A 25328-nucleotide genomic window follows, 5' to 3' on the forward strand; every position below is an offset into this window, starting at 1 on the left:
AAACTTTACTCCCAATGATGTAAACTAATGGTATGCAAATTAATGTGGCTTAAAAATGAGCAGACATGGCCTCAATTTTGGGATGTATGGGGCAGATATTTGGAGGTAGAGGAGGGTGAACAGGATTCTTAGGAGTTATGACTCTGTTAGGGAGTGTTGGGGAACTTTCTTCATGGGGGGACGGGGATTTCTATTTCTTTCTGCTGGTAGGAGGGGGGTGAGTTGACTGGGTGGTAAGGTATCTGGGATTGGGATTAGTTGTAGTTGTCTTGCTGTTACTGCGGAGGGGGGGAGGGATTGTTCATATGGTTTCATTTCACCACTGTTACATAAGAACATAAGAAGTTGCCTCCACTGGGTCAGACCGAGGTCCATCTCCCCCAGCGGTCCGCTCCCGCGGCGGCCCATCAGGTCTGCGACCTGTGAAGTGGTTTCTGACCACTTTTATAACCTACCTCAAGTTCTATCTGTACCCCTCTATCCCTTTATCCTCCAGGAACCTATCCAAACCCTTCTTGAACCCCTGTACAGAGTTCTGGCCTATCACTTCCTCCGGAAGCGCGTTCCATGTGTCCACCACCCTCTGCGTAAAAAAGAATTTTCTAGCATTTGTTCTAAACCTGTCCCCTTTCAATTTCTCTGAGTGACCCCTAGTGCTTGTGGCTCCCCTCAGTTTGAAGAATCTGTCCTTATTTACTCTCTCTATGCCCTTAAGGATTTTGAAGGTTTCTATCATGTCCCCTCTAAGTCTCCTCTTCTCCAGGGAGAACAGCCCCAGCATTTTTAACCTGTCAGCGTATGGAAAATTTTCCATACCTTTTATCAGCTTAGTCGCCCTCCTCTGCACTCCCTCAAGTACCGCCATGTCCTTCTTGAGGTACGGCGACCAGTATTGAACACAGTACTCCAGGTGCGGGTGCACCATTGCGCGATACAGCGGCATGATGACTTCCTTCATCCGGGTTGTGATACCCTTTTTGATGATGCCCAGAATTCTGTTTGCTTTCTTTGAGGCTGTCGCACATTGCGCCGATGGTTTCAGTGAGTGGGTTACAATTACCCATACATAGCTTAAAGAACTTTAAATAAATAACTCTCATTTAATTTTTTGTTGGTTTTGCAATTTTATCATTTCAGTTATAATGTGCCGCGAAAAACATTTGCTCCATTTAGTGTGCCAGAGCTAACATGTTTGAGAGCCCCTGTGCTAAAGGATAGCATAGTTCTCAGCCTCTCCATGAACACACAGCATGAGCCTCAGTAGAGGAGGGACAATAATGGTTAGAGAGCAGTGGACTGAGAACCAGGAAACGCCAGTTCAAATCCCACCTCTCACACTGCTGCTCCTTGTGAACTTAGGCAAGCCAATTCACTCTCTACTGCCTCAGGTCAACTAAACTAAGCTAAAACTTAGTTTTATAGACCAGGTCATCAACCAAATAGAGCTCAATTTGGTTAACAGTAAATGGAACATAATATAGAGGAACAAAAGCAGAAAATCTAAATTTAAAAAGAAAAAAAAAAAAAGGTTAGTTTCCAAAATGCTTCGCAAACAAGAAAGTCTTGAGACATTTGGCGGCGAGGGAAATCCTGGAGTTGGCAGCTGGAAGCTGACTTCTGGTTACTGCAGCAACAGGAGGAAGAGGGGAGAAGCTCAGCAGCCAATTTCTTTGGCTAGCAGGGCTTTGGCATTCCTACCAGCAAAGGTATTATTTTTTTAATGCACAGCTCAGAGCGGTGGGGGGTGGAGGGGAGGGGGGTGAGAAAGAGAGGAAATACACACCTCAGTCCACCTCTGGGGCCCTCCTCCCAAAATTGGAGGGCTGGCTACAACTCCTTTGGAAAAAATGTTTTTATATATATTTCCTGGGGTTTTGAACAGATAAACTTTGGTTGTTATCCACAGAAAATGGGGCAGGTTTAGGGGCGAGTGTTAAATTTCTCCCTACAGTAGCTATACTCAGCCATTTTTGTTTTCATTTGTACATATTTAAGTCAACCTAATGCAAATAGCTCTTCAAACTTGTTTAAGAAAGCAATATATAAATAGCTTTAATTTAAAGACATAAAGCTGATGCCCCTTGGCACTCCAGACAGGTCAATGCATCCTCCATTGCCTGAATTACAAAAGTGTAAAGCCTTCCAGAACAAGGAAGAACCTGCACCGTAACCCTTTATTTGGCATTGTTGCTCAGAAGCAACATGTGTTTCTATGGCTCTAATAGGAGATCTGCAATGCATCTCCAAAAGCCTGTTACTTGGCACTGTTGCTCTCGTTCAGCATCAAGTTACGTAAAGCAGCCATTTCACCATCTGCCAATTTAAGGGTTAATGTACTTCACCTTGTTTTAATACTGAAAAGGCAGGAGAGAGGTCCCAAGAACAATCTAAACCTAGGACTTCACAACCCCCTTCTCCTCCTCACACTAGCCCAGGGGTGGGCAACTCCGGTCCTCGAGGGCCGGAATCCAGTCGGGTTTTCAGGATTTCCACAATGAATATGCATGAGATCTATTTGTATGCACTGCTTTCAATGCATATTCTTTGGGAAAACCCGACTGGATTCCGGCCCAGGGGTGGGCAACTCTGGTCCTCGAGGGCCGGAATCCAGTCAGGTTTTCCCAATGAATATGCATTGAAAGCAGTGCATACAAATAGATCTCATGCATATTCATTGTGGAAATCCTGAAAACCCGACTGGATTCCGGCCCTCGAGGACCTGAGTTGCCCACCCCAGCACTAGCCTCTGCTGCCCCATGAGCGCCCGAATAGCTGTGGAGCCCATGACTTTCACACCTCTCCTCAGCTCTTCATTACCTTCTCTGCTACCCTCCCCTCCATTCTTCCCCATGCTCCCGCTTCCTTCTCTCAGTGTCTTCTCTCCTTTTACCCCCCCATTACCATCATCATCATTATTTTCCTCCCTATCTGTTTCACCTCTTTCTCAGTTCCCCCCATCACCACCACCTAGGGTCGCCGTACATGAGAAAGGACATGGTACTACTCGAAAGGGTCCAGAGAAGAGCGACTAAGATGGTTAAGGGGCTGGAGGAGTTGCCGTACAGTGAAAGATTAGAGAAACTGGACCTTTTCTCCCTCGAACAAAAGAGATTGAGAGGGGACATGATCGAAACATTCAAGGTATTGAAGGGAATGACTTAGTAGATAAGGACAGGTTGTTCACCCTCTCCAAGGTAGGGAGAACGAGAGGGAACTCTCTAAAGTTGAAAGGGGATAGATTCCGTACAAATATAAGGAGGTTCTTCTTCACCCAGAGAGTGGTAGAAAACTGGAACGCTCTTCCGGAGGCTGTTATAGGGGGAAAACACCCTCCAGGGATTCAAGACAAAGTTAGACAAGTTCCTGCTGAACTAGAACGTACACAGGTAGGGCTAGTCTCAGTTAGGGCGCTGGTCTTTGATCAGAGAGGACATGTCCGGGGAAATCCCAACGTCTGGTAACCCTACCCCCACCCCTAATTTCACTGTTTTGAGCACTCCTGTAGAACAGAGCTTTGTGTGTGTTTTGCTGCCAAATCAAACAGTTTGGAACCGCTCCTGTTCCTGGCTTTGAATGTTTGATTTTAAGATTTAACAGGCAGGCTTGGAAGAAGAAACAGGATATAAAGTAAGTTACACATACAATCACACAGCCTACATTCATGGAAACCCCCCCCCACACACACTCCTCACATACATACATACATACACTGAACGACTGCCAAAGTCATAGAAACATAGAGTATGTCGGCAGAAAAGGGCCGTCATCCCAACAAGTCTTCCCACTCAAAGAACCCTCCCTCAACAAGAACCCTCCCTCTAAGAATTTCCCGGAGCGAACCCACTCCAAGAACCCTTCCTCAACAAGAACCCTCTTTTTAAGCATTTCCCTGGAGCAAACCTACATATTTATCCCATCGTCCCTTGAAGTCGAGTGCATTACTGGCCTCAACTACCTGACATGGAAGACCAGTGCAAGAAAATAACCTAAACAGCCCCAACAGCAGCTGGCGATGCATTCTAGAGATGGCAAATATGTAGATAAAGTTCTAAACCGCAGGTGTCAAAGTTGGTCCTCGAGGGCCGCAATCCAGTCAGGTTTTTAGGATTTCCCCAATGAATATGCATTTAATACATATAATATAACTAGACAGGTTTTTTATTTAAATATGCTGTATTTTTATTAAATAATACAAATCTTAACACTATGTTATACAATAAACATATGCATGAGATCTATTAGCAAACAATGAAAGCAGTGCATGCAAATAGATCTCATGCATATTCATTGGGGAAAACCTGAAAACCCAAATGTATTGCAGCCCTCGAGGACCGATTTTGACACCCCTGAGTCTACCCACAACTATTAGAAATTACACCTCACAGGTCTCCCCATTTCCTCTGTCCTGCAGCCCCTGAAGGAGAAGCTTAATGATTGGTGCAGTGGATTGAGAACCCCCGTAGGACAGTGTTCGGTTCCCACTGCAGCTTCTTGTGACCCTGGGCGAGTCAACCCTCCATTGCTCCAGGTACAAAACCAGATGGTGAGCCCCGTAGGGACAGCAAAAGTATCTGCAGAACCAGCTCAACCTGTGGACCAGGTGAGGCCCTGGTCCAGGGCGAAGGTGACGCACAGCAGCAAAATCCCAGTTCGATGTACCTTAAACTTCTAGAGGGGCAGATGCTGGACTGGGATTTTAGTACCCTTTATCATTAATGCCCTGAGCCAAGGCCTCACCTGTTCCAGCAGGAGGGGAAGACTTAAGAGAGAGGTGGGAGATACCAGGTGGGGAGTGGGGGAGAGACATACCAGATTGCGAGGGGGGTTGCTAATGCAAAAGTTAACTCAGTGAGCCACAGTTCTCTGAGCCAGCCCTGAGTAACTGCATAAAATACGTAAACTTGACTTTACTGTAACACAGAACAGCAGTATATATCAGATCCCTAACCCTGACCCTAACCCCCTTCAGTCACATTGGCTTCCTATCTATTCCCATGTACAGTTTAATCCCTCTACATTGCAACTTTGTTATCTCTCCTCTCTTATCTACCCTGCCATCTCCTCACAAGCTCAGTTCATGGGGTAAACTGCTCTTAACTGGGCCCTTCTCTATTACCAACCTCTGGCTTTGTGATTTCCTCTTTGCTGCACAATATGCCCAGTACGACCTTCCCAAATTCATGCCCCTTGCATCCTCTCCGACTGTATTCAAATCCTGTCTAAAATCCCTCCTTTCTGAGGCTGCTGTTATATCTTAAACCCTGGTTCTTTTAAATCAGGCTTTACAATTTTTATCAAGTTTACTGCGGCAAATACAATTTTCTGAACCCCGTCATCTTCTCTAAATCGTTTCACTATTACTGTAAGCTCAATGGAGAAGGGACACTAATGTATTTGTATTTATTCATACCCCGCCTTTCCTAAGGTGTGTCACAATAGAGCACATAGACAAACAGAATCACATCCAGTACAACAAATTGAACATCAATAAAACATAATAATGATAATGTAAAGCCTCCTAAAATTACAAAGAGGCTACCAGCGCCTCGCATCAAAAAAACCATAAATCAAGTCCCATATTTCGTCTTACGGAAGAGTTACTTCTTTCACATTTTCTTAAAACTACTCAAACATGTTTGCTGTCGCAAATATCCCGGAAGCTTATTCCATTCCCGAGGACCCACGCACGAAAATATGCTAGCTCTAGACCCGGCTAGCCACAGCTGTTTCACTGTCAGAATACTTAGGTCATCGTGAGTCACCGAGCACAACATATGGCAGAACGCTATCCATCAAATGTTTTGGTGCCTTATTGTGTACACAAAGATGCACCATGAACAGTAATTTACAAAGGATTCGATGTTCTAATTTTAACCATATAGCGTAGCGTTCTGTCATGTGATCACTCTTTCTTAATCGAAACAAGAGTTCGAATAATCACGTTCTGGACTACCTGCAGTGCACTCAGTGCTGATGCAGGTCGACCCAGAAGCACCATATTGCAGTAGTCTAAGCATGATAATACCACACTCTACATTTCCAGTACTGCACCATGTTGCTAGTGGTGGAGAAAGGGGGGGGGCCGTCCACCCCAGGTGAGGTGCCATGTTGGTGGGGGCACTGGCACCCATCCTCCTCTCCACCCCCTCGCCACACACATCCCCCCTTCCCTTTCCCCCGTACCTCTAGCTGTTCGCCGCCAAGAGCAACAACTTCAACGTGTTCCTCACGACCACGTCAGCTCTCCCGCCGATGTCACTTCTGGGCGCCGCACATAAGAAGCAACGTCAGAGGGAGAGCCGCCGGGGTCACGAGGAGCACATTAAAGCTGCTACTCGCAGCAGTGAACAACTAGAGGTACAGTGGAAGGGAAGGAGGGACGCATGCAGCGGGGGGGGGGGGGTGTCAGGGAATGAGCAGGGGGAGGAGAAGAGGGCAGGGGAGGGGCGCTTATCACCCTCGCTACACACCACTGCATGTTGCAGCTTCATTCTGTTCAACGAGAGCAGACTGTCACTCTTAAGAGGCAGGCGCTGACCCAGGAGCGCTGCGCTGTACCTTTCACTGAAGTGTGAGGAGTCTCTGTGCTGTGGGAGGCCCTGCTTCCGCCGCTGGCTGGATGAGTTACTGGAGGGGGGAATATGGGCCTCCATCGCCCCCGGATTCCTCACGGCCACCGCTGCTGCTGCCGCCTCTTGACGAGCTCGCAGGACATCTGCGGAGAGAAGAAACATCCTCCAGTGACCCATGCCTGCAAATATCGTGCAGCCTAGAGCATTAGGTGCTCATTTGATTCTTCTGCCCCCAACTTGCATAGAAACTAGCTTCTTCCCAATTTCACTCCTGGAGGAGCATCATCGTTGCCTACCCAAACTCATGTCTCACCCTTGCCCTGTCGGTTCATCTCTAGTCCCACACTCTTGCCCTCACTCTCTCACCCAGCCACCAACTGTCTCTTCCTGCCTGTTTGTCTCTCACTGCTTTTCAAAACGGGCTTTAAAGTGTCTTGAAGCTAATTGCAGATATTACTTTTTACCTTTTTTTTTTCTCAGTGGATAAATGAAAGGCACAGGAAATGGAATGGGGTGGGTCACTTGGGCCACAGTCCTATCATTACACAGAATTAGCAACTACAGAGCTTGGGAATGAGATGGAAATTGGTTTCCTTGGCCAAAGAGGTGCCTTGAATAACAGGACAGTTCTGAAAAGTCTTTGTCTGCAGCAACACATCCAAATCACCCCCTCAAGCCTTGGTTCCCATTTATTTAAATCTGCCTGTCAGCCGGCTGCCTACTTTCCTGAAAGCCTGGGAGCCTGCCCAATCCCCCTGGCACTGTTGGCTCCTGCTGTACTCACTAAAGGACCTATAGGGCCGTCAGTCTTAGGCTCTTTACAGCACCAAATTCCTGCTGCTTATTAGATGAAAACACAAAAGACAAAGCAAGAATCCTTTGCCTGAGAGAATGCTTTCAATCTGGTGAAGCATCAGTTCCTACACTGCAGGAAGGCTGGGGAGTGGGGGGTTGAAATCAGACTCTGCAGGCACAATCTCTCCCAACCAACTCACTAACCAGGAGATAGCCATTAAGAGATGGAACTGGAGGCTCAGGTATAAATGTTTATCAGAACCCCGAAGGCTCTCTGCCAGAGGTCAGAGGACAATCAGTAGGCCTGTGACCTCTGCCTTTCTAAGGCAGGATATGTGAATCAGACGCCAACCCTTACACCATTGCCCAGCTCTCAGTATAGACGCTCCCAGGGCTTCTATTCAAGCTCCAAATCCTGTGGCTGATCTTCCAGATGAGCATGCCATTCTCAGACCACTCCAAACAGGAAACCTGTCCTTCACCCCAGCCCTCAAGCGAAGATTCAAGACTCCTACGTAAAAGGCATTAGGTATTTAGTCTGTGGGCAGCAGCTGGCTTTATCTTTCTAACTTCTGCCAGGATCTGTACACTGAGAAAATTAAAAAAAAATCTCTGCCAGGATCCATACGCTGAGAAAATTAAAAAATCGTGTACAAGAGAAGATATTAAGGAGCATCACAGACCTGCCACAAGGCAGTTTACAGGGGGGGGTCCTTTCTAGGTGAATCCTAAAAGCATTGTCATCATAGAATGGATAGCTATTTAGCTACTGCTGAGAAAGCTTCCTTCAGTATTGGGGAGCACCGTGCAGATATGAGCAGGGTATCTACACCTTATCACACGGTTAACCACAAGGAGATTCCCCCACACACTTGTTCTCCTGCCTCCTACTTTCGCGCTTCCTGTTGCCAGGTTTAGGTTTTTTTTTTCTCTCTCTCTCTCTGGTAAACTGCCCATGACTTTAGTCAGACGTGAAACCACTGCTGCTTCCTGCCTGGGTAGCAACTCCTTTGAAAGCACAGATGTGTGAAGGCACAAACACCCCCACCACACACACAGAACTAGAGACAAGTTGCCTCACCGGCTCTGTGCACGGGAGGGAGAGAGCCAGAGCTATCAGAGGATAGATATACAACTCTATAGGAGCTGACTGCCTTCTTAAAAGCATGACACCGAACGCTTCCTGCTGTACTTGCAACACCCAATTTGTGTGTCTAAAACACAACACAGACAACAGATTTTGTACAAAAAGTGTTCTTCAACAAAAAAAAAAAAAAAAAATGAAATGCACGTTAAAGGAAGCATACAGCGCTCTGCAAGTGTGCGGTCAAACAGACCAATGTGTGAAGCACATTGGTCTGTTTGAACGATCATTTGCAGAGCGCTGTATGTAAATTGTGTATTTAATAGTGTGTTTTATGAAATATTTATGTTCAAGTAATTGTATTGCACTGTCAAAGTTTAAAAATCAATAAAGATTTATAAAAAAAAAAAAAAATGTGTGATGCAGATAGCTTCCCACATGCTCAAGAGAAGAGCCCAGACAACCTCCTTATTCACAGGAAGACGCGCTCCTCACTCGGTTCCCAGGCTGCAGAAGGGAATCCCTAAGCCTACACTCTCTTCTCTCTCTGACTACCAAATAAATAGGGACACTAACAAGAGCCAGGAAAACCAAGGAGCACCGAGAGGGACCAGAGAGCCATGGGAATACGACAGGGAGAGAGGGACTCTGAGGCCAGTGTAAGAGCAGAGTAGAAGGGTCAATGCAGTCGGTTACCAGATGTCCGGATTCCCCGGACATACCCTCCTTTTAAGGACATGTCCGGGGATCCGGACGGCTTTTCAAAACCCAGCACTTTGCTCGCTCATTTGCATGTATCAATGGAGATCCATTCACACTGCTCCACTCTGAGCCTTCCAGCTAGAGGATCTGTGCCAAATCCATACAGCAGACGTGCAGGACAGAGAAGTCCCCTACTAATGACAGAATGAGGTGCTGCCCACCCCTACCCCAGGGCACTCACTCATATGGTACAAAGCAGTCAACAGATCGGCAGCCTCAAACTACTTACAATTCCACATTATATGGGAAAATTAGATGTACTCTAAATGGCCAGATCCCACTTCTTACTTATAGAGAACGTAGGCAGTTCCAGTCCTCAAGAACCCCTGTCAAGTCAGGTTTTCCGGATATCCACAATGAATATGCAGGAGGTAAGATCTGAATATCGACTCCACAGAAGCAGGAAACTGATGGATTCTTTTGGTCATCCAGTCTTCTAGTGCAGGGTCAGGCAATTCTGGTCCTTGAGAGACCGAGACAGGTCATATTTTCAGGATATCCATAATGAATATGCATTATATAGATTTGCATACCAAGGAGACAGTGCATGCAAATCTATCTATATCCTGGAAACATGACCTGCCTGGGGCTCTCAGGAACCAGAATTGCCTATCCCTGCTCTAGAAGACTGGATGAATCCAAGGATCCATCAGCTTCTTGCCTCTGTAGAGTTGAAATTGTCTGCTTAACTCCAGCAGTTAACTGGATAGATCTTCATTTTTTAATTTACCAGTCCAACCACTGGTTATCAAGATCCCTGGTCAAAAGTTGTACAATTACGAGTTGGAAGGCATGGCAAGGGTAGGTTAATCGGACCATGTAAATAGTAGGTGTAAGTTAATGAGATAAGATATTTGGTTAACTTAAGGTGTTATAATCAGCAGCATCAACTTAAGTGGAAATATGTCTAAATATCTGGATAAATGATGCTCCTACAGTGGCCAATCATCAAACACAGAAAAGGAGAGGCTCCCACAATGTCCAGTGATCACACAGAAATAAAAAGAGGGTAATTTTATCATTTTATACTTATATATCTATATTTTTTGACTTGGGTCCAGTGGCAAGGGTAGGAGGCACCTGAGGCAGCGCCCCCCCCCCCCCCCCCCCCACATATACACACACTCCTTCCACATCCCCCCACGCAATACTTGTGCTCTCTTTCCCATCCCTGCACCTCTTTAAATCTTCACCAGGTGAGCTGCTTCTCTGGCCTGCTGTTCACACCGGCATTGGCTTTTCCTCTGACATCACTTCCTGGCCCTGTGACCTGGAAGTGATTTCAGAGGGAGCCAAGCCAGCAAGAGTAGTTGCTCATGCTGGTGAAGATTTAAAGAGGTACGGGGGTGGGGAAGGGAGGGTGCAAGCATGGCATGGGGGATAAGGGGTGGAGAGGCGCCATCACACCCCACAAAAGGCACCCAGGGCGGTCTGACCTCCCCCCGTTTAGTATGCTGCTGCTTGGGTCTAAAGTACTGGTAAATATAACATTAGTGGGAGTGGGAGTCAGAGTTGAAAGTTTGGTGTACTGACTCCTCAGCCCTGTTTCCAACTTTATAAATTAATGAGCCCAAAGATCCATATAACTCCCTGCTGTCACAGGGCCTGTGACTGTGAAGACTGGCACTCACTGATCCTGGGCAATCCTCCCTCTCTCCCATCCCCCCCAAGGATCTGTTATCCACAAGCCTGTTGTGTCTGACAGCTGGGAATAAGAGTGGACTATCTTAGGAGAGGAAGGGGGTACAACAAGCATTCAGACCATTTAAACAACTCTCCCTCCCCAGGAGAGGGGAGGCTGAACTGGAGAGGGAATGAGAATTCATCGAGGTGGTGGGATGAGGCAGAGCAAAGGCCTGGGCCACATTTTCAATGTTAATGACTGACCAGATGCTCAAAGGAACTTGTTCATACATGGGAATTACAGTAGACCCTCAATATTCATGGGGGTTAGGGGCAGAGTCAGCCCGTGAATATTGAAAAAATTGTGGGTAATTTTTAGGGCCGGCTCTGACCCGCCCCCGCCTCCCTCCTGAGTCCCGGACCTTCCCCAGACCTTACCTTGTGGTCTAGCAGCAACACAGGGCAGGATTGATCTTCCTACGCTCCTGCTCCGTGCAGAGCCGTCATCAAAATGGTTACCATGAGTTCCCGTTGTAGTCTTGAGACTCAAGGCAGCCATTTTGATGATGGCTCTGCATGGGGCAGGAGTATAGGATGATCGATCCTGCCCTGCATTGCCGCTAGACCACCAGGTAAGGTCTGGGGAAGGTCCGATGCAGAGTTTTGTTTAAAAAAAAAAAAAAATCTCAAATAACCGAATCCACGGGTACTGAAACCGTGGATTCAAAGGGGTACATTAGTATTTATGGATCACAAATATGCCCCAGAAGGAGTTCAACGAGATATACAATTTAGAAGAGCCTGCCCATATCCAGAGATTATGTTATTTCATAAGGGTTCATGATACAGATAATTTGATTGTGTTCATGTAGGCATATGTTTATAGTATATGGTTTGGAGAGAAGTCTTGATATTATGGGTTCTAATATGGGAGTCATTTTCATGGTTTGTGGGATGATGGGTAAGAAGAGAATTTGATCATCTTCAGGGTTAATATCTGCTCATTTTGTCCTCTCTGCCCCTCTCTCACTGACCTTTATATTGTATGAGGACAACAGAAACATGAAGTCAGTGCAGAAGAAGCTTCTGGAATCTTCCAGAGAAGGGAAAATGGTAAAACTAGAGGGCATAAATTGAGGTTGCATATATGGTGATTCAGTATAGGATGGGCTGGGTAGGGCATCAATGAGAACTCCACTAACTCAGAACATGTTGACATTACTGGCAAGATTTTATGGTAGATATCCCAAAAATAACAGGATGGTTGGATAGGCTGGAGTGAGCTTGGACGACAAGTCCAGCAGTTGGAACCTAGGATAGTATCAGGTCTATGGCCCAGAAATATCAAAATAAAAAGACAATTTAATCATGAATTTATAATGTGCATAACTAATGGACAGACTTGATGGACCGTTCGGGTCTTTATCTGCTGTCATTTACTATGTTACTCTGCTATCAGTTGCAGGTACCTTGGGCTCAGATTCAACGATAGAATATGGGCACTGCATACAAGTAAAACCTAAGCATTGTTTTCCCCACACCAGCCCAGAGCGAGAGCAAGGACAGCATACCGCCATGGCTGGGAACACCCATGCTGTTGGCCAGCTGGTAGAGACGCTGCTGCTGCTCCTCGAAGCTGCCATGCTCATTCAGAGCAGACATCATGCGTCTGTAATGCTCCTCAGGGGTCATCTGAGTGATGCAGTCTTCCAGCAGTGGAGTATGGGAGTTTTCTGCAGAGACAGAAGCAAAGAGATGGCATGAAGACACCTTCAGAAAGAAGTATATCCACCATTCGCTCACATACACTCATATGGGCAGACCACATGCATGCTGCATTATGCTACACAGTAGTACACATTGGTGGCAACAGGCACAGTGGAGGACGGTTGGTATACAGGAAACAGAGGGGGATGGGGAGGGAAGGAGACAGATATCCAAGCAAAGAAAGAAAGAAAGAAGACCCAGGGGATGGACAGATGGGGAGCTGCTAACCAGGGAGAGGGAGAAAAATGAGGAGCATTACAGAAATACTGGGGAGATTGAGAAGTAAACCCAGGTTGTGCACGTTTGGTGTATCGGACTCTACCATTTAATGATGCTCATAGGAGCCACTATAGTCTCCTCCCCCCAATCATGTTGCCTCATATCCTATTCCTGTCTCAGGAAACTTCTAATGCTCTTGGCGTAAGCAATGTTCAGAGGAAGACACTCTCACTTCAGAGCAGATGCCAGGTACTGACCCACTTTATGCGTAATGATCTCTTGCCACAAGGCTTGAGGCTTCTCGAATCTGCCACAGCTTGTGCGTCAGCTCTGTACCAGCGCGTAATGCAGGAGAGGGACCCCCTCAAAACAGAGAGCAGTGGCCAAAGAGTTACTCCTCCCAGCCTGAGAGCAGTCTGGGAGATGGGCTACACTGCCTTGCCACTATGAAAGCAGTCACAAGAGAAGACCTCTCTATCCATAAGCCCCAGCAAGTTCAACAGATTGTTTGTGAAGAAAAGGAGAGCCCCACGAGTAAAGGTGAGAAACAGGTCAGTGCTGCAGGCAGTCTGAGAAGGGAATGCAAAGTTAGGTACATACACAGTGCCTCTCATACAAACTGCAACACTTTAGAAGCACAGTAGGACACCCAAAACGTCTTTCATACAATCTTTTATTTACACAATTAAATAAAGAGGGGTTCTTTGTACTGGAGTGCCAGGGATGACATCTGGTCCCTACAGCCAGCAATTCACAGATCTGAGCCCATGCCCTAATGCTCACAGGGCAAAGGTCATGCCAAAAGCCCAAGTCTAGAGCCATGCTAAGCTCTGGACATTAACACATCAAACTGGCACAAGTTTCAAGTTTGTTTATTTTTGATATACCGTCTATCAAAACAAATGTCTAAACCAGGCATGTCCAATCTTTTGGCTTCCCTGGGCCGCATTGGCCGAAAAAAATGTTTCTGGGGCTGCACAAACACACAAACGCTGCAGCAAGGCAGGAGGGAGCCGGCAAAATGATAAACACCCGGGGGCAGCAGAGGAAAACACTGCATTGCCCTCAACCGGGGCCTCACAAAATACTTCACGGGGCCACATGCGGCCCTCGGGCCGCAGGTTGGACACCCCTGGTCTAAACGGTGTACAATATAAAAACATTGTAGAAAACTGTTAAAATGGGTAAATAAAAACAATATTTTGTCATATATTAAAATACTAGGCAAATTCACATTAACGTACATGAGACAAAAGGGAAGTTGGGAAAGGAAAAGTTGATTAAAATACATCGAAGTAAAATTAATTAAAAAAAAAAAAAGGGAAGGTAATATAAGCCCCTAAAATCCTAGAGAAGGGAGTGATGGTTGGAGGCCAGATTTCTAAATATAAGTTGTCATTAAGAGGTCATTAACACTGTATATACTTATGGACATACAATTTTTCAATATCTAGGTTAGCTTAGATTTTGGAGGTTTCATCGGTCATCATGTTGCTCTGCCTTCCATCGGGTCTGAACTATTCACAATCCTAGCAGGCACAAACATCTTTATTCTTTTCTGCAGATATATTTTGATGGATTTCCTCCTGTATGCACTCCTACGTGACTATGCGACTGCCGTTCCACTCTTATGCATAGCCAGGGAGGCCGCAGGTTCTCCATTCATCTCATGTATGCACTGTGTGTTATCAAGGTAGGCAAGCGACAGGCATATCAGTCCTTTGCACACTCAATATTTTTTTGAGCATGTTTTCGCTCTAGACAGACATCGCTGGGGAGGGAAATGCTGCAACTCATAAGATGTCCCAGGCTAGTCCTCACTAGAGACTTGCACGGGGACAGAAATCCCACCCATCCTCGCTCGTCCCCGCCAGGATCCTCTCCGTCCCCACCCGTCCCCGTCAGGATCCTCTCCATCCCCACCCATCCCCGCAAGGAATTACCTCCATCCCCGCCCGTCCCCATAAAAAGCAGCAATTACTTCAGACAGAATCATCAATTCCACAGTTTCTTTTGTGTTTGCGCTGCTGTTTTCCTTGTGGAATCTCTTTGGTGGAACCCTTTTTTTGTTTTCTGTTCAGGTAATTAACTTTTACTAAGGCTGACGTGTCCATTATATTATATGGACGAACCCTGCTTTCAAAGCCATCCATCCCCGTGGGAGTCCTGTGGGCCAGAGGGGGGTCCCCGTGGGAGTCCCGTGGGTTAGGGGGGGATTCCTGCGATCCCCGTTCCCGTGCAGACCTCTAGTCCTCACATGACAGCTATTTATCAAATATTCTCTTGCTGTGACCCTATTATCGTAGCCACAGAAAGTACATGACCCGCCCCAGTGGACACAGGTTGATGATGTCTCTATGGCAGGCCTCCCCGGGTTGCAAATCCAGATGCGAGTTTCGTGGTCCAAACTTACAGTTTTGGAAGCTCTAGGAATATGCGAGGTTGGGAAAAGAGCCTCAGCTAGACCTTTAAACGATCGTCCCATCCTACTTTTCAAAGTTAAAGTGAATTGTGTGAGACCTAACACACAGGTGAAACAGAGTTCTAATCCCAGCTCTTCCACAGACTCTACATGTGGCCCTAAATCACTTCATCCCTTTATATTTAAGTCAGTGTTTCACAAACTTTCCGGCCGGCGGCACACTAAACTTAGTGCCCCTGCCAGAAGGCAGCCGGAAGTGCGCGGTTGTCGACGCGATTACATCATGTTCATGCGTGACATCATTGCGTCAATATCTGCGTGTGCACGGGAGCCCATCTGGCTGCGACCCGCTTCGGTGAAGGGATCCGGGAGGGAGAGAAGGAGAGACGCCGGCGAGGAGGAGTCACGTCCTGTAGGCAGTCAACCAGCGCTGATGACTCTCCTCATCGCCAATGTGTCGTGTCACACCTGAAATCTCAGCCGCAGCACACAGTTTACGATACACTAATTTAAATACTCCAGCTATAATTGCATAACGACACATTTTCTCTCCCAGAGTAATGTCAACAAATGGGTTAATTTTGCACGAACCATGACTGCAATGAACACTCCTATGCCTCCTGTACATCTGGCATCTCTACAAATGGGCTGATATCATAACTTACTGTGAGCTAACCAGTCAGGGGAGACTCCAGTATGCCTGCAACATGCTCAGCTGAGGTTTCCTAATTGCTGACTTTATCCCAGAGGATGTTTTTTTGTAATGCAGACATAGCCCTATCTCCAGGATTCCAAAAATTCAGTACTGGGAGAGCTGGAAGTCAGGTAGTCACACCCCATGTACATATGCCAAAATCAAAATTCCTAACTGCCTTTCGCAGAATGGCTGAGCAAAGAATTTAGACGTATCTTTGAATAAGCATGACGCAATAACTACACCTGAAAGGGGCAGTTTCTGGCCGCTAGCAGCTGAAAACATGAAGAATTATGAGAACGGGCATTAGTATGATTCTAAATCAGGGATGTCAAAGTCCCTCCTCGAGGGCCGCAATCCAGTCGGGTTTTCAGGATTTCCCCAATGAATATGCATGAGATCTATTTGCAAGCACTGCTTTCATTGTATGCTAATAGATCTCATGCATATTCATTGGGGAAATCCTGAAAACCCGATTGGATTGCGGCCCTCGAGGACCGACTGACACCTGTGTTCTAAATCATCTTAGATGTTTTGGGTCAGTGAAAACCTCACTTTCTAGGTACTCGGGATGTAGAACCCCATCTGACTGGAATTAACTTCCTGCCTTCTCACAATCCTACAAAGTCCCCTTCTCTATCCTTGGCCGAGAGGTGCACCTTTCCTCACAAGACACAGGGTGTTGTCCTGCTGTCCTCAGTATCATTTGGGCAAAAGTTGGACCTTTCCTCACAGAGTACTGGAGGTCACTCCACTCTGCTCCCCACTGTCCCCTGGGAGAGCAGTGCACCTTTACTCACAAATTGCTGAATGTCTATGAGCAAAAAACGAGCTCAACCAAAAGTTCCCACACACAAAAATACATTATTTCTTCTCTTTAATGATTAGGGGAGATCAGAGTCAAGTAGTAATAAGGGAGAGAGAGACATTGCTCTTGGCTAATTAGTGTGGAAGTAACAGCAGTGATCTGAAACCTCATCAGCACAAGCTGCAAAGAATTCATTAATGCAAGCCTCCACTTAAAGGAAAAGTTTCAAAACTCATAGGGGGAGCAAAAGAGAAGGGGAGGATAATAGGGACTTGATAACCCCAAGAGAGCTCCTCCAGCAGGGCACAATGCTCCTCCTTGTCCCCTTGCACCAGGACAGTGCTCTCTGTGCCTGCAGCCTTCACCCATCCTCCCTGAGGAAACAAGCAGAAGTCACCTCATCACTCACCCTTGGGGGACTCACTTCTGGCCTTCTTGCTCTCTAAAGGGCATTCACTGCTGCTGTTGGGAGAACAAACTCTCCTCTTTCCTAAAAAGTCATCTAGAGACAAGAAAGAGACAGACAGAGCATCAAGTAATGGCCTTTTCTGGTCTTCATTTCAAATCAGACTTATTTTTATTATGCGTGTTGCAAATAAATGCAGGGAGCATGCAGGACAGAAAACATACATCGGAGCCCTTCCACATCAAAATTCCCCTCCTACCCCCCCCCCCCCCCACACACACACACACACACAACGGTTTTGTTTTGCGCCTTATCCTACAGAAGGGCACTCCAGAGCTGCACAAGTGATCAATGAGCTGACTTTCAACCTCATAAATTCCATATACAGCCAGTTCCTCACTGATATTCATCATCTGTTTTGCTGCCTTCTGTTCCCACTTCGTGCCCTGATAAAAAGAAAGCACCGGCGCCTTGGAGCCTCTCCCTTCTCTGGTCCTCAGCACTCTTCACCCTCCAAAAGCTGTGGGAATGCTTCAGGTTCCTACATTAGTACAGCTCTACAAAGCAACACAAATCTCTGATATACAGTTACAGCATCCCCAGGACAGGTTTCCAATCAATATCCTCCAATGCAAAGGCTGGGGTAGACCGAGAGCAGCAGGAAGAAGCTTTACCGCCGTATGCATCACACTCTCATCTGTCAAAGACTGGTTAAAGAGCAAGCATCTTACACACACACACACACACACACAAAAAAAAATACCCGGCTTTGAAAACAAGTACCATATCTGAGCAAGTATGGGTGGTACCTGTGTAATAAGGAAGAAGCAATCACAGGGAAAGACATGCAGCCATGTGATAGAGAAGACAATCCTGCAGCCATGCAAAAGTCCCACAGAGAAGACAGTCACAGATGCCACACAGTGCGACACACTAAAATGTAGCATTCTGCCCACACACAGTAGCTCAATAGCCCACCGTGGTGCAAAGTTCACAGACTGCCTTCTAGGTCTGAGGTTCAGGACTAATTTCCAACTAATCTACAGGATGCAGGTTTCACTTTGAAAAACTGGGGGGGGGGGGGGAAGGGAGATTTACTAAGCTGCGCTAAAAAGTAGCCTGTAGTAGCTCCAGCGCAGGGCTTTCTCGCACTCCGAGGCCATTTTTAGGCAAGGCGGTTAAAAAAACCGTATTTTCCATTTTAATGTCCGCGTGCTAATTTCCCCATTAGTCCGTGAAATCTTACCGACGCTTATTTTCCAGGCACTATGCGCTCACGCGCTAATCAGCTAGCATGAGCCAATGTAGCTGCACTAACCTATTTGCACAGAACACACCTACTCTCTGCCCCCAGCATGCCCCCCCCCGGTGATAAAAAATAAAATATATATATTTTTTTTAGTGTGTGGGAAGCGTGCTTCGATCCCAAAACTACTGCAGGATGCCTGAGCATGCACCACAGTAGTGAGGTAAGCATGCGCTAGTGCTTACTGCAGCTTAGTAGAAGGGCCCTGTGTTTGCAGGTACCCAGTGGCACAATGAATTGCAGACTTTGCATCTCCTTCTGATAGGAGGTGGGGGAGGGAAAGTACAGCCACAAATTGGAAAGTCTCTTTCTTTCTGAATACTTTATTCCGACATGTTTTTTAGTCTTATTTTATGTTTCATATTATGGGGTTTTTTAATGTGCATTTTTGTCATAATTTACAGTCTGCTTTTTTTTAACTACACTTCTCCCTCCGAATTCGCAAGGGTTAGGGGGCAGATCCGGCCCGCGAATATGGAGATTTGCGAATAATCTTTAGGGCCGACTCTGACCCACCCTCGCCTCTCCCTCCTGCATCTCGGACCTTACCTGGTGGTCTAGCGGTGACGCAAGGCAGAAGTGATCTTCCTATGCTCCTACCCCAAAAATGGCTGCAGGAGACTACAACGGGGAACTCATAGCAGTCATTTTTGATGACGGCTCTGCACAGGGCAGGAGCATAGGAAGATCGCTCCTGCCCCACGTCACTGCTAGACCACCAGGTAAGGTCCGGGGACAACCGGACAGCCTTTAAATTTTAGTAGGGAAAAAAAATCACGAATAATTCTATACCCATGGATTTGGAGAAAGAAGTGTACTTAGAACTAGGGAGAATGCACCTTACACCTTTTCAATCTAGCTACAAGGCTTTGCAAATTGTGAATCCTGTGATTATGTTTCAGCCATTTTAATAAGAGCACTTTTCCAATAGGTCAATTTACACAGACCAATCAGTGACAGCACAGCCATAACTATGTCTATAAAGCAAGATAAAATCACATGCAGAAAGAGCCACTAAAACATATGAACATAAGCAAAACACACTGAAAGCACTGGAAGAAAAACCCGGATGTCTCAATCTGTCCTCCTTTTTCTGGAGCCATATGGCAACTCTAACATGGAGATGCATAACTGCTTTTTTACTGCAGCACTATGGAATCCAGATTCGGTGATGGGTCAAAACTGCAAAAGACAAAGCCACGCGGACAATGGAGCGCCGACAAACAGACACTACAGAATGACAGTCTCTGGTATCCAGAGCAGATATTGTGATGTCGTAATGCCTCATCCCACCAGTGCCTAAGAGCCAATCACATCAGTGATGTCACAATGGCTTCATTATCCTTGGCTCCCATAAGAATCAGAGTATGAATGGCCACAACCACTGACTCTCAAGCTTTGCTTTGAAGAATGCTGGTGTAGAAGGACTGAGGTTGAAATAGACACTAGAAAATGACATGGGATTATTTCCCGCGGTTATCCGCGGGGATGGGAACGGTGATGAATTTTGTCACCGTGTCATTCTCTAATCTGAATCACAATTAAAGGGATGGTATGATTAAACCTCCCCTAAATGCCTTCTATGTAAGTGTTGATTCTTCAGGCCCTCAGAAGTGCCACCAAACGTTCAATACACTTTCATAACATTTGGCTTTATGCACCCTATCGTCATCGGGTCACTAGTTTGATAATTTATGTCTACAATGGCTATATTAAATATTCAATAAGTTAAGTAAAAGCAACAGCTTCATTAGGTTGTAAAGTAAATGTACTTAGCTTGGGTGGTTGACCCAGAGTGATAAAGTTGCCAACATGTTTCACCCTTTGGGGGTTTCTTCAGGGCACAATCCCTCAGTTATACTCGTTATTCATGACGTGGCCCCCCGATATATGATCTGGGAGGGATTTCCAAAACCCAGCAGTTTGTCCAGGTTTTGGAAATCCTGAGCTCGGAGGCCGCATCTGGCAGCCTATGCGCATGCGCTGTCATCACTGTGATGACGTCAACGCACGCATGCAAGCATGTGACATCATTGCGTCAACGTCTGCGCATGTGCGAAGGCTTCCAAATGCGGGCCTTCGAGCTTGGGGGAGGTTTGTGTGGGGGCGGGGATGGGGCAAAACGGGGTGGGACTTTTTTTTTTCCAAAGAGGAAATCTGGCAACCCTAATTAAAGGGATCACGAACAATTTTATTATTCGAAAAGATTGTCAGCTGCTGAAGTCCACAAAAAAAAAAATACCTAAAAACTTCGACATCTTACCACATACGTATTTGCATGGACAATTAAGCCAAAACTAAATCTTAACTGCATGACTCATTCTCATTAAAGGAAAAAAAAACAAAACACCCCGATTCCTTCTTTTATGGGGGAGTTGCTTTAGCAATTTCAGAGAAAACACAGATTTTATAACTAGGAAATACAACAGAATCTCTTTTCCTCAAAAGAACGTCAATATTCAGTGCCAATTGGAATTCAAGATAAAATCCAGAATTAAAACTATAAAATTCATTCTCCTCTATTCTATCCAAAGATTTTATAGGACTAAGCAGCCTTATGGGGCAAAGACCTAGAAAAATTAATTACACACACAAACAAATACGGAGAATTTAGGAAACACCTAAAAACTTACCTGTTCTCGAAATACCTAGGGAACGAACCAGGACAATAGCCCCCCTTCGTATTACCATCCCAAAACCGAACTTGTAAACTGTTAACCCCTAATCACTAACTATGAATACTCCATTCAATTTATGGAATTTTTCTAATTCTTTGTAAGCCGCATGGCCCTGCAGCATACGAACTGTTGTTATCACAATTAATGTTGTTATAATCAGATGTACACTGCTATACTCTGTAATTCGCTGTCTGTACAATTTCTCTTTATTGTAAACCGCCTAGAAGTCGCAAGATCGTTGGCGGTATATAAGAATAAAGTTATTATTATTATTATTATTAAGCATAAGTGACCCTAGAGCCATATCACTTTTACCCCCCACCTTCCTTTTTTCTTATACTATGGAGAAGCAGCCAAATGGCATGGCCTGGATTCAAATCCACTATGGCTTCTTTTAATCATGGGCCCTTGGAGAACAGAGAAATATTTACTATGTCTGGATATATAATGCATGAGCTAAAGTCCAAAATCCCTTTCTTTTAAAGAGATACTTATACTAGAGAATGACAAAGGGACAAATTTGTCGCCGTCCCCGCAGGAACTCAATTTCCCCATCCTGTCCCCGCGAGTTTTGTCGCTGTCCCTGTCCCTGTAGAAACATAGAAACATAGAAAGATGACGGCAGATAAGGGCCATATAGCCCATCAAGTCTGCCCACACTATTTACCCACCCCCTTAAGTCTTCTGACCCCTTAAGTATAATTGTAATTATACTGTCACTCTACTGACCCGCTCATTCAAGTCCTAGTGACCCTATCCCTTGGCATGACCCCGTAGGGATCCCACATGGGTATCCCATTTGTTCTTGAAGTCTGGGATGCTGCGTGCCTCGACCACCTGCACTGGAAGCTTGTTCCAATGCTCGATCACTCTCTCCGTGAAGAAGTACTTCCTTGCATCTCCACGAAACTTCCCTCCCCTGAGTTTGAGCGGATGTCCTCTTGTGGTCGAGGGTCCCCTGAGAAGAAAGATATCCTCTTCCACCTCGACCCGTCCCGTGATGTACTTAAATGTCTCAATCATGTCTCCCCTCTCCCTACGCTCTTCAAGAGTGTAGAGCTGCAATTTGCTCAGTCTTTCCTCGTACGGGAGACCCTTCAGCCCCGAGACCATCCTGGTGGCCATCCGCTGAACCGACTCAATTCTGAGCACATCCTTACGGTAATGTGGCCTCCAGAATTGCACACAGTACTCCAGATGAGGTCTCACCATGGCTCTGTACAATGGCATCATGACTTCAGGTTTCCTGTTGACGAAGCTTCTCTTGATACAACCTATCATCTGCCTGTAAGCTCTGCCTTTACCACACAAGCCTCAAACACTTTAAAATCATACGTGTTTGAGGCTTGAGCAGATGAGGACAGAGCTTGCAGGAATGGGGCAGGGACAGGAAAAGAACTCGCTGGGACGGGAAAATGAGGTCCCGCGGGGATGGGGAAAAATTTGTCCCCGTGTCATTCTCTTAACTTATACCCTAGATCAGGGATTTTTCACCAAGTCCTCAAAACACCCCAACCAGTCATTTTCAGGATACCCACAATAAATAAACAGAAGATAAGATTTGCATACGATGGAGGCAAACTTCACTCTTGCGTATTCACTGTGGATATCTTGAAAACCAGGCTGGCTGGCCTAGATATGGGGGGGGGGGGGGGGGACAGGCATTCTTTGATAGCTTCAGTATTTTAATTTAATATTTAAAGCCAATCCAAAGGCATCAGAAGTATGTTATGTTATGTTAATCAGGTTTTCTATTCCACCTTTACCTATTCAGTTCAAGGTCAGATTAGAAGAAGAGGTTGGCTCAGTTACCCAGGAAGTTACAGTGGACAGATTGACAAGGACATTCAATAGAGTTGCTAGTAGAGAATGACACGGTGACAAAATTCATCACCGTTCCCGTCCCCACGGATAACCGCGGGAAATAATCCCATGCCATTTTCTAGTGTCTATTTCAACCTCAGTCCTTCTACACCAGCATTCTTCAAAGCAAAGCTTGCGGGTCAGTGGTTGTGGCCATTCATACTCTGATTCTTATGTGAGCCAAGGATAATGAAGCCATTGTGACATCACTGATGTGATTGGTTCTTAGGCATTGGTGGAATGAGGCATTATGACATCACAATATCTGCTCTGGATACCAGAGACTGTCATTCTGTAGTGTCTGTTTCAACCTCAGTCCTTCTACACCAGCATTCTTCAAAGCAAAGCTTGCGGGTCAGTGGTTGTGTCCATTCATACTCTGATCTTCCCTCTCTCCTTAATGAATGACATGAAGATCGTTTCCTGCGGTTATCCGCGGGGACGGGAACGGTGATGAATTTTGTCACCGTGTCATTCTCTAGTTGCTAGTACAGTAGATCAGTTAGGAAAATTACACCAAATTGTCTTATACCAATAAATTTTCATCCTCCCGGAATTTCTTCACCTTATTTTCCAAAATGTCTAATTCATTTTCTCACTTCAACTTCCAACTCTTTAGTCTTACCAGAGAATTCTTGAAAGTTATGAAAAATTGAACATATTAGGGTAAGTTCTCAAATTTCGGCACCAGCAGGACGTGCAGTAAGGGAAAAATTCTGTAAATGGTGCCCGGGAAACGCCGTTTCAAAAGTAACTTTAATAAAAATCCAAAGCACTTATAGGCGTGGCATTAGGTGCCATAAAGCACCTATGTAGGAGGCGATTCAGGTCAAAGGTAAGCACCAGAAATGGAAGCCTTGAAACCCCCGGCCCTACATTTCCGGCGCCTATCGCTGCCAGAGGCGTAATTCTCTAAACAGCGCCATAGCGTGATTTGACACGTGATTGGAAGCCGCCAAAAACAGCGCCGTTTAAAGAATCTGGTAGTAAGTGCCGATTCTATAACAGCAGTTGTTCGCCCCAACTGCCATTATAGAATATCTGAGTGGTGTACAATAAAAATACAGTTTTCAACAAAAGTAAGTCAGCATTTATGCACCTATTTTTAGACACCAGCACTTATGCCAACTCAATGGCTGGTATAAATGCTCGTGCTAACTGCTTCACATGCCCCCACCACGCCCATGCCTTCCAGATCCATACCTCCTTGAAACTGCAAACTCTGGAATTTGAGAGTTCAACTTGTAGAATAGTGACTAAGGGTGGTTACATGCAAAAGTGCTAATTGGCGCCAATTATACCCTATTTTGTTGGTTAACTTTGGTTATCAGCTCATTATTAAATTACTATACGTGCAATGGACCGTATTCTATCAGTTACTCGTGCAAATTTGGGCACACAACCTCCTAGAATTAGGGGTTTCGAGTAAAGATATCTCCAGTTCAACTACTGCCTCCCCAAATGACTTCTAGGTCAAAAATCGTAGGCCCTACTAGGAGTGGCTGAAATGACCCTACTGATACCATGTGCTCCAGTAATCCCAGAAAGCTTTCTTCTAACCAAACCAAGCGTCTTCAGCAAAAGCCTTCCTGCTCTGTGCTTCAGTCCCCGTATCTGTTACATTCCTGGTTCTGAGCTCACTGTCTCCACCTTTAATCCCACCAGCATCTCTCTTCCCCTGCTGGACCAGGTCCACTACCATCATCCATCATAAGCCCCTTGAAGATACCAGGTAGAGAATGACACGAGAACTCATTTTCCCGTTCCCGCAAGTTCTTTTCCTGTCCATGCCCCATTACTGCAAGCTCTGTCCTCATCTGCAGAAGCCTCAAACACTTCAAAATCTTAAGTGTTCGAGGTTTATGTGGTTACGGCTAAGCTTACAGGAATGAGGCAAGGACAGGGACAGTGACAAAACTTGCGGGGACGTGGAAATTGAGTTCGGGGAATCCAGGGCCAGGAAGCCTTTCAGCAAACCTTTTCTTGCATTCCATCCCAAAGGCATCACCGGCCATCTGCATAAGTCCCAATCAAACAAGAGAGTAACTGGGCCTTTCAAAGGAGAAACCCCAGCATCTGCAGGGAAGAACCAGTACCATGAGAGAGGGAAAAAGAGAAGAAAATTGGTCAGCTCCAACAAGCTGTATCTATGCTCTACAAGCATGCAGTCACCCAGCTACCTCACTGTTTCACAACTTTGAGATCAGACATCTTCATCCATGAGATCTCTCTCCTAGTTGGCATACATCAATCTGGCTCTCATCGTGCCTGCTCTCCGAAATGCACAACCCTGCATCCACTACATATCTTGCCTTAGGGAAATGCTTGA

At 45.9% G+C, this 25328-nt stretch overlaps 1 protein-coding gene across 1 annotated transcript in view; it reads right to left on the reverse strand.

Annotated features, from left to right (window-relative positions):
• SAMD11 (sterile alpha motif domain containing 11) overlaps positions 1-25328 on the reverse strand; it is a 183533-nt gene that overhangs the window by 32799 nt on the left and 125406 nt on the right. The window contains 3 exon segments of the mRNA XM_033921680.1: positions 6559-6715; positions 12408-12569; positions 17156-17299. Coding sequence (XP_033777571.1) covers positions 6559-6715; positions 12408-12569; positions 17156-17299 — 463 coding nt within the window.

The sequence above is a fragment of the Geotrypetes seraphini genome, chromosome 15 (assembly GCF_902459505.1).
Source record: "Geotrypetes seraphini chromosome 15, aGeoSer1.1, whole genome shotgun sequence".
NCBI lineage: Eukaryota > Metazoa > Chordata > Amphibia > Gymnophiona > Dermophiidae > Geotrypetes > Geotrypetes seraphini.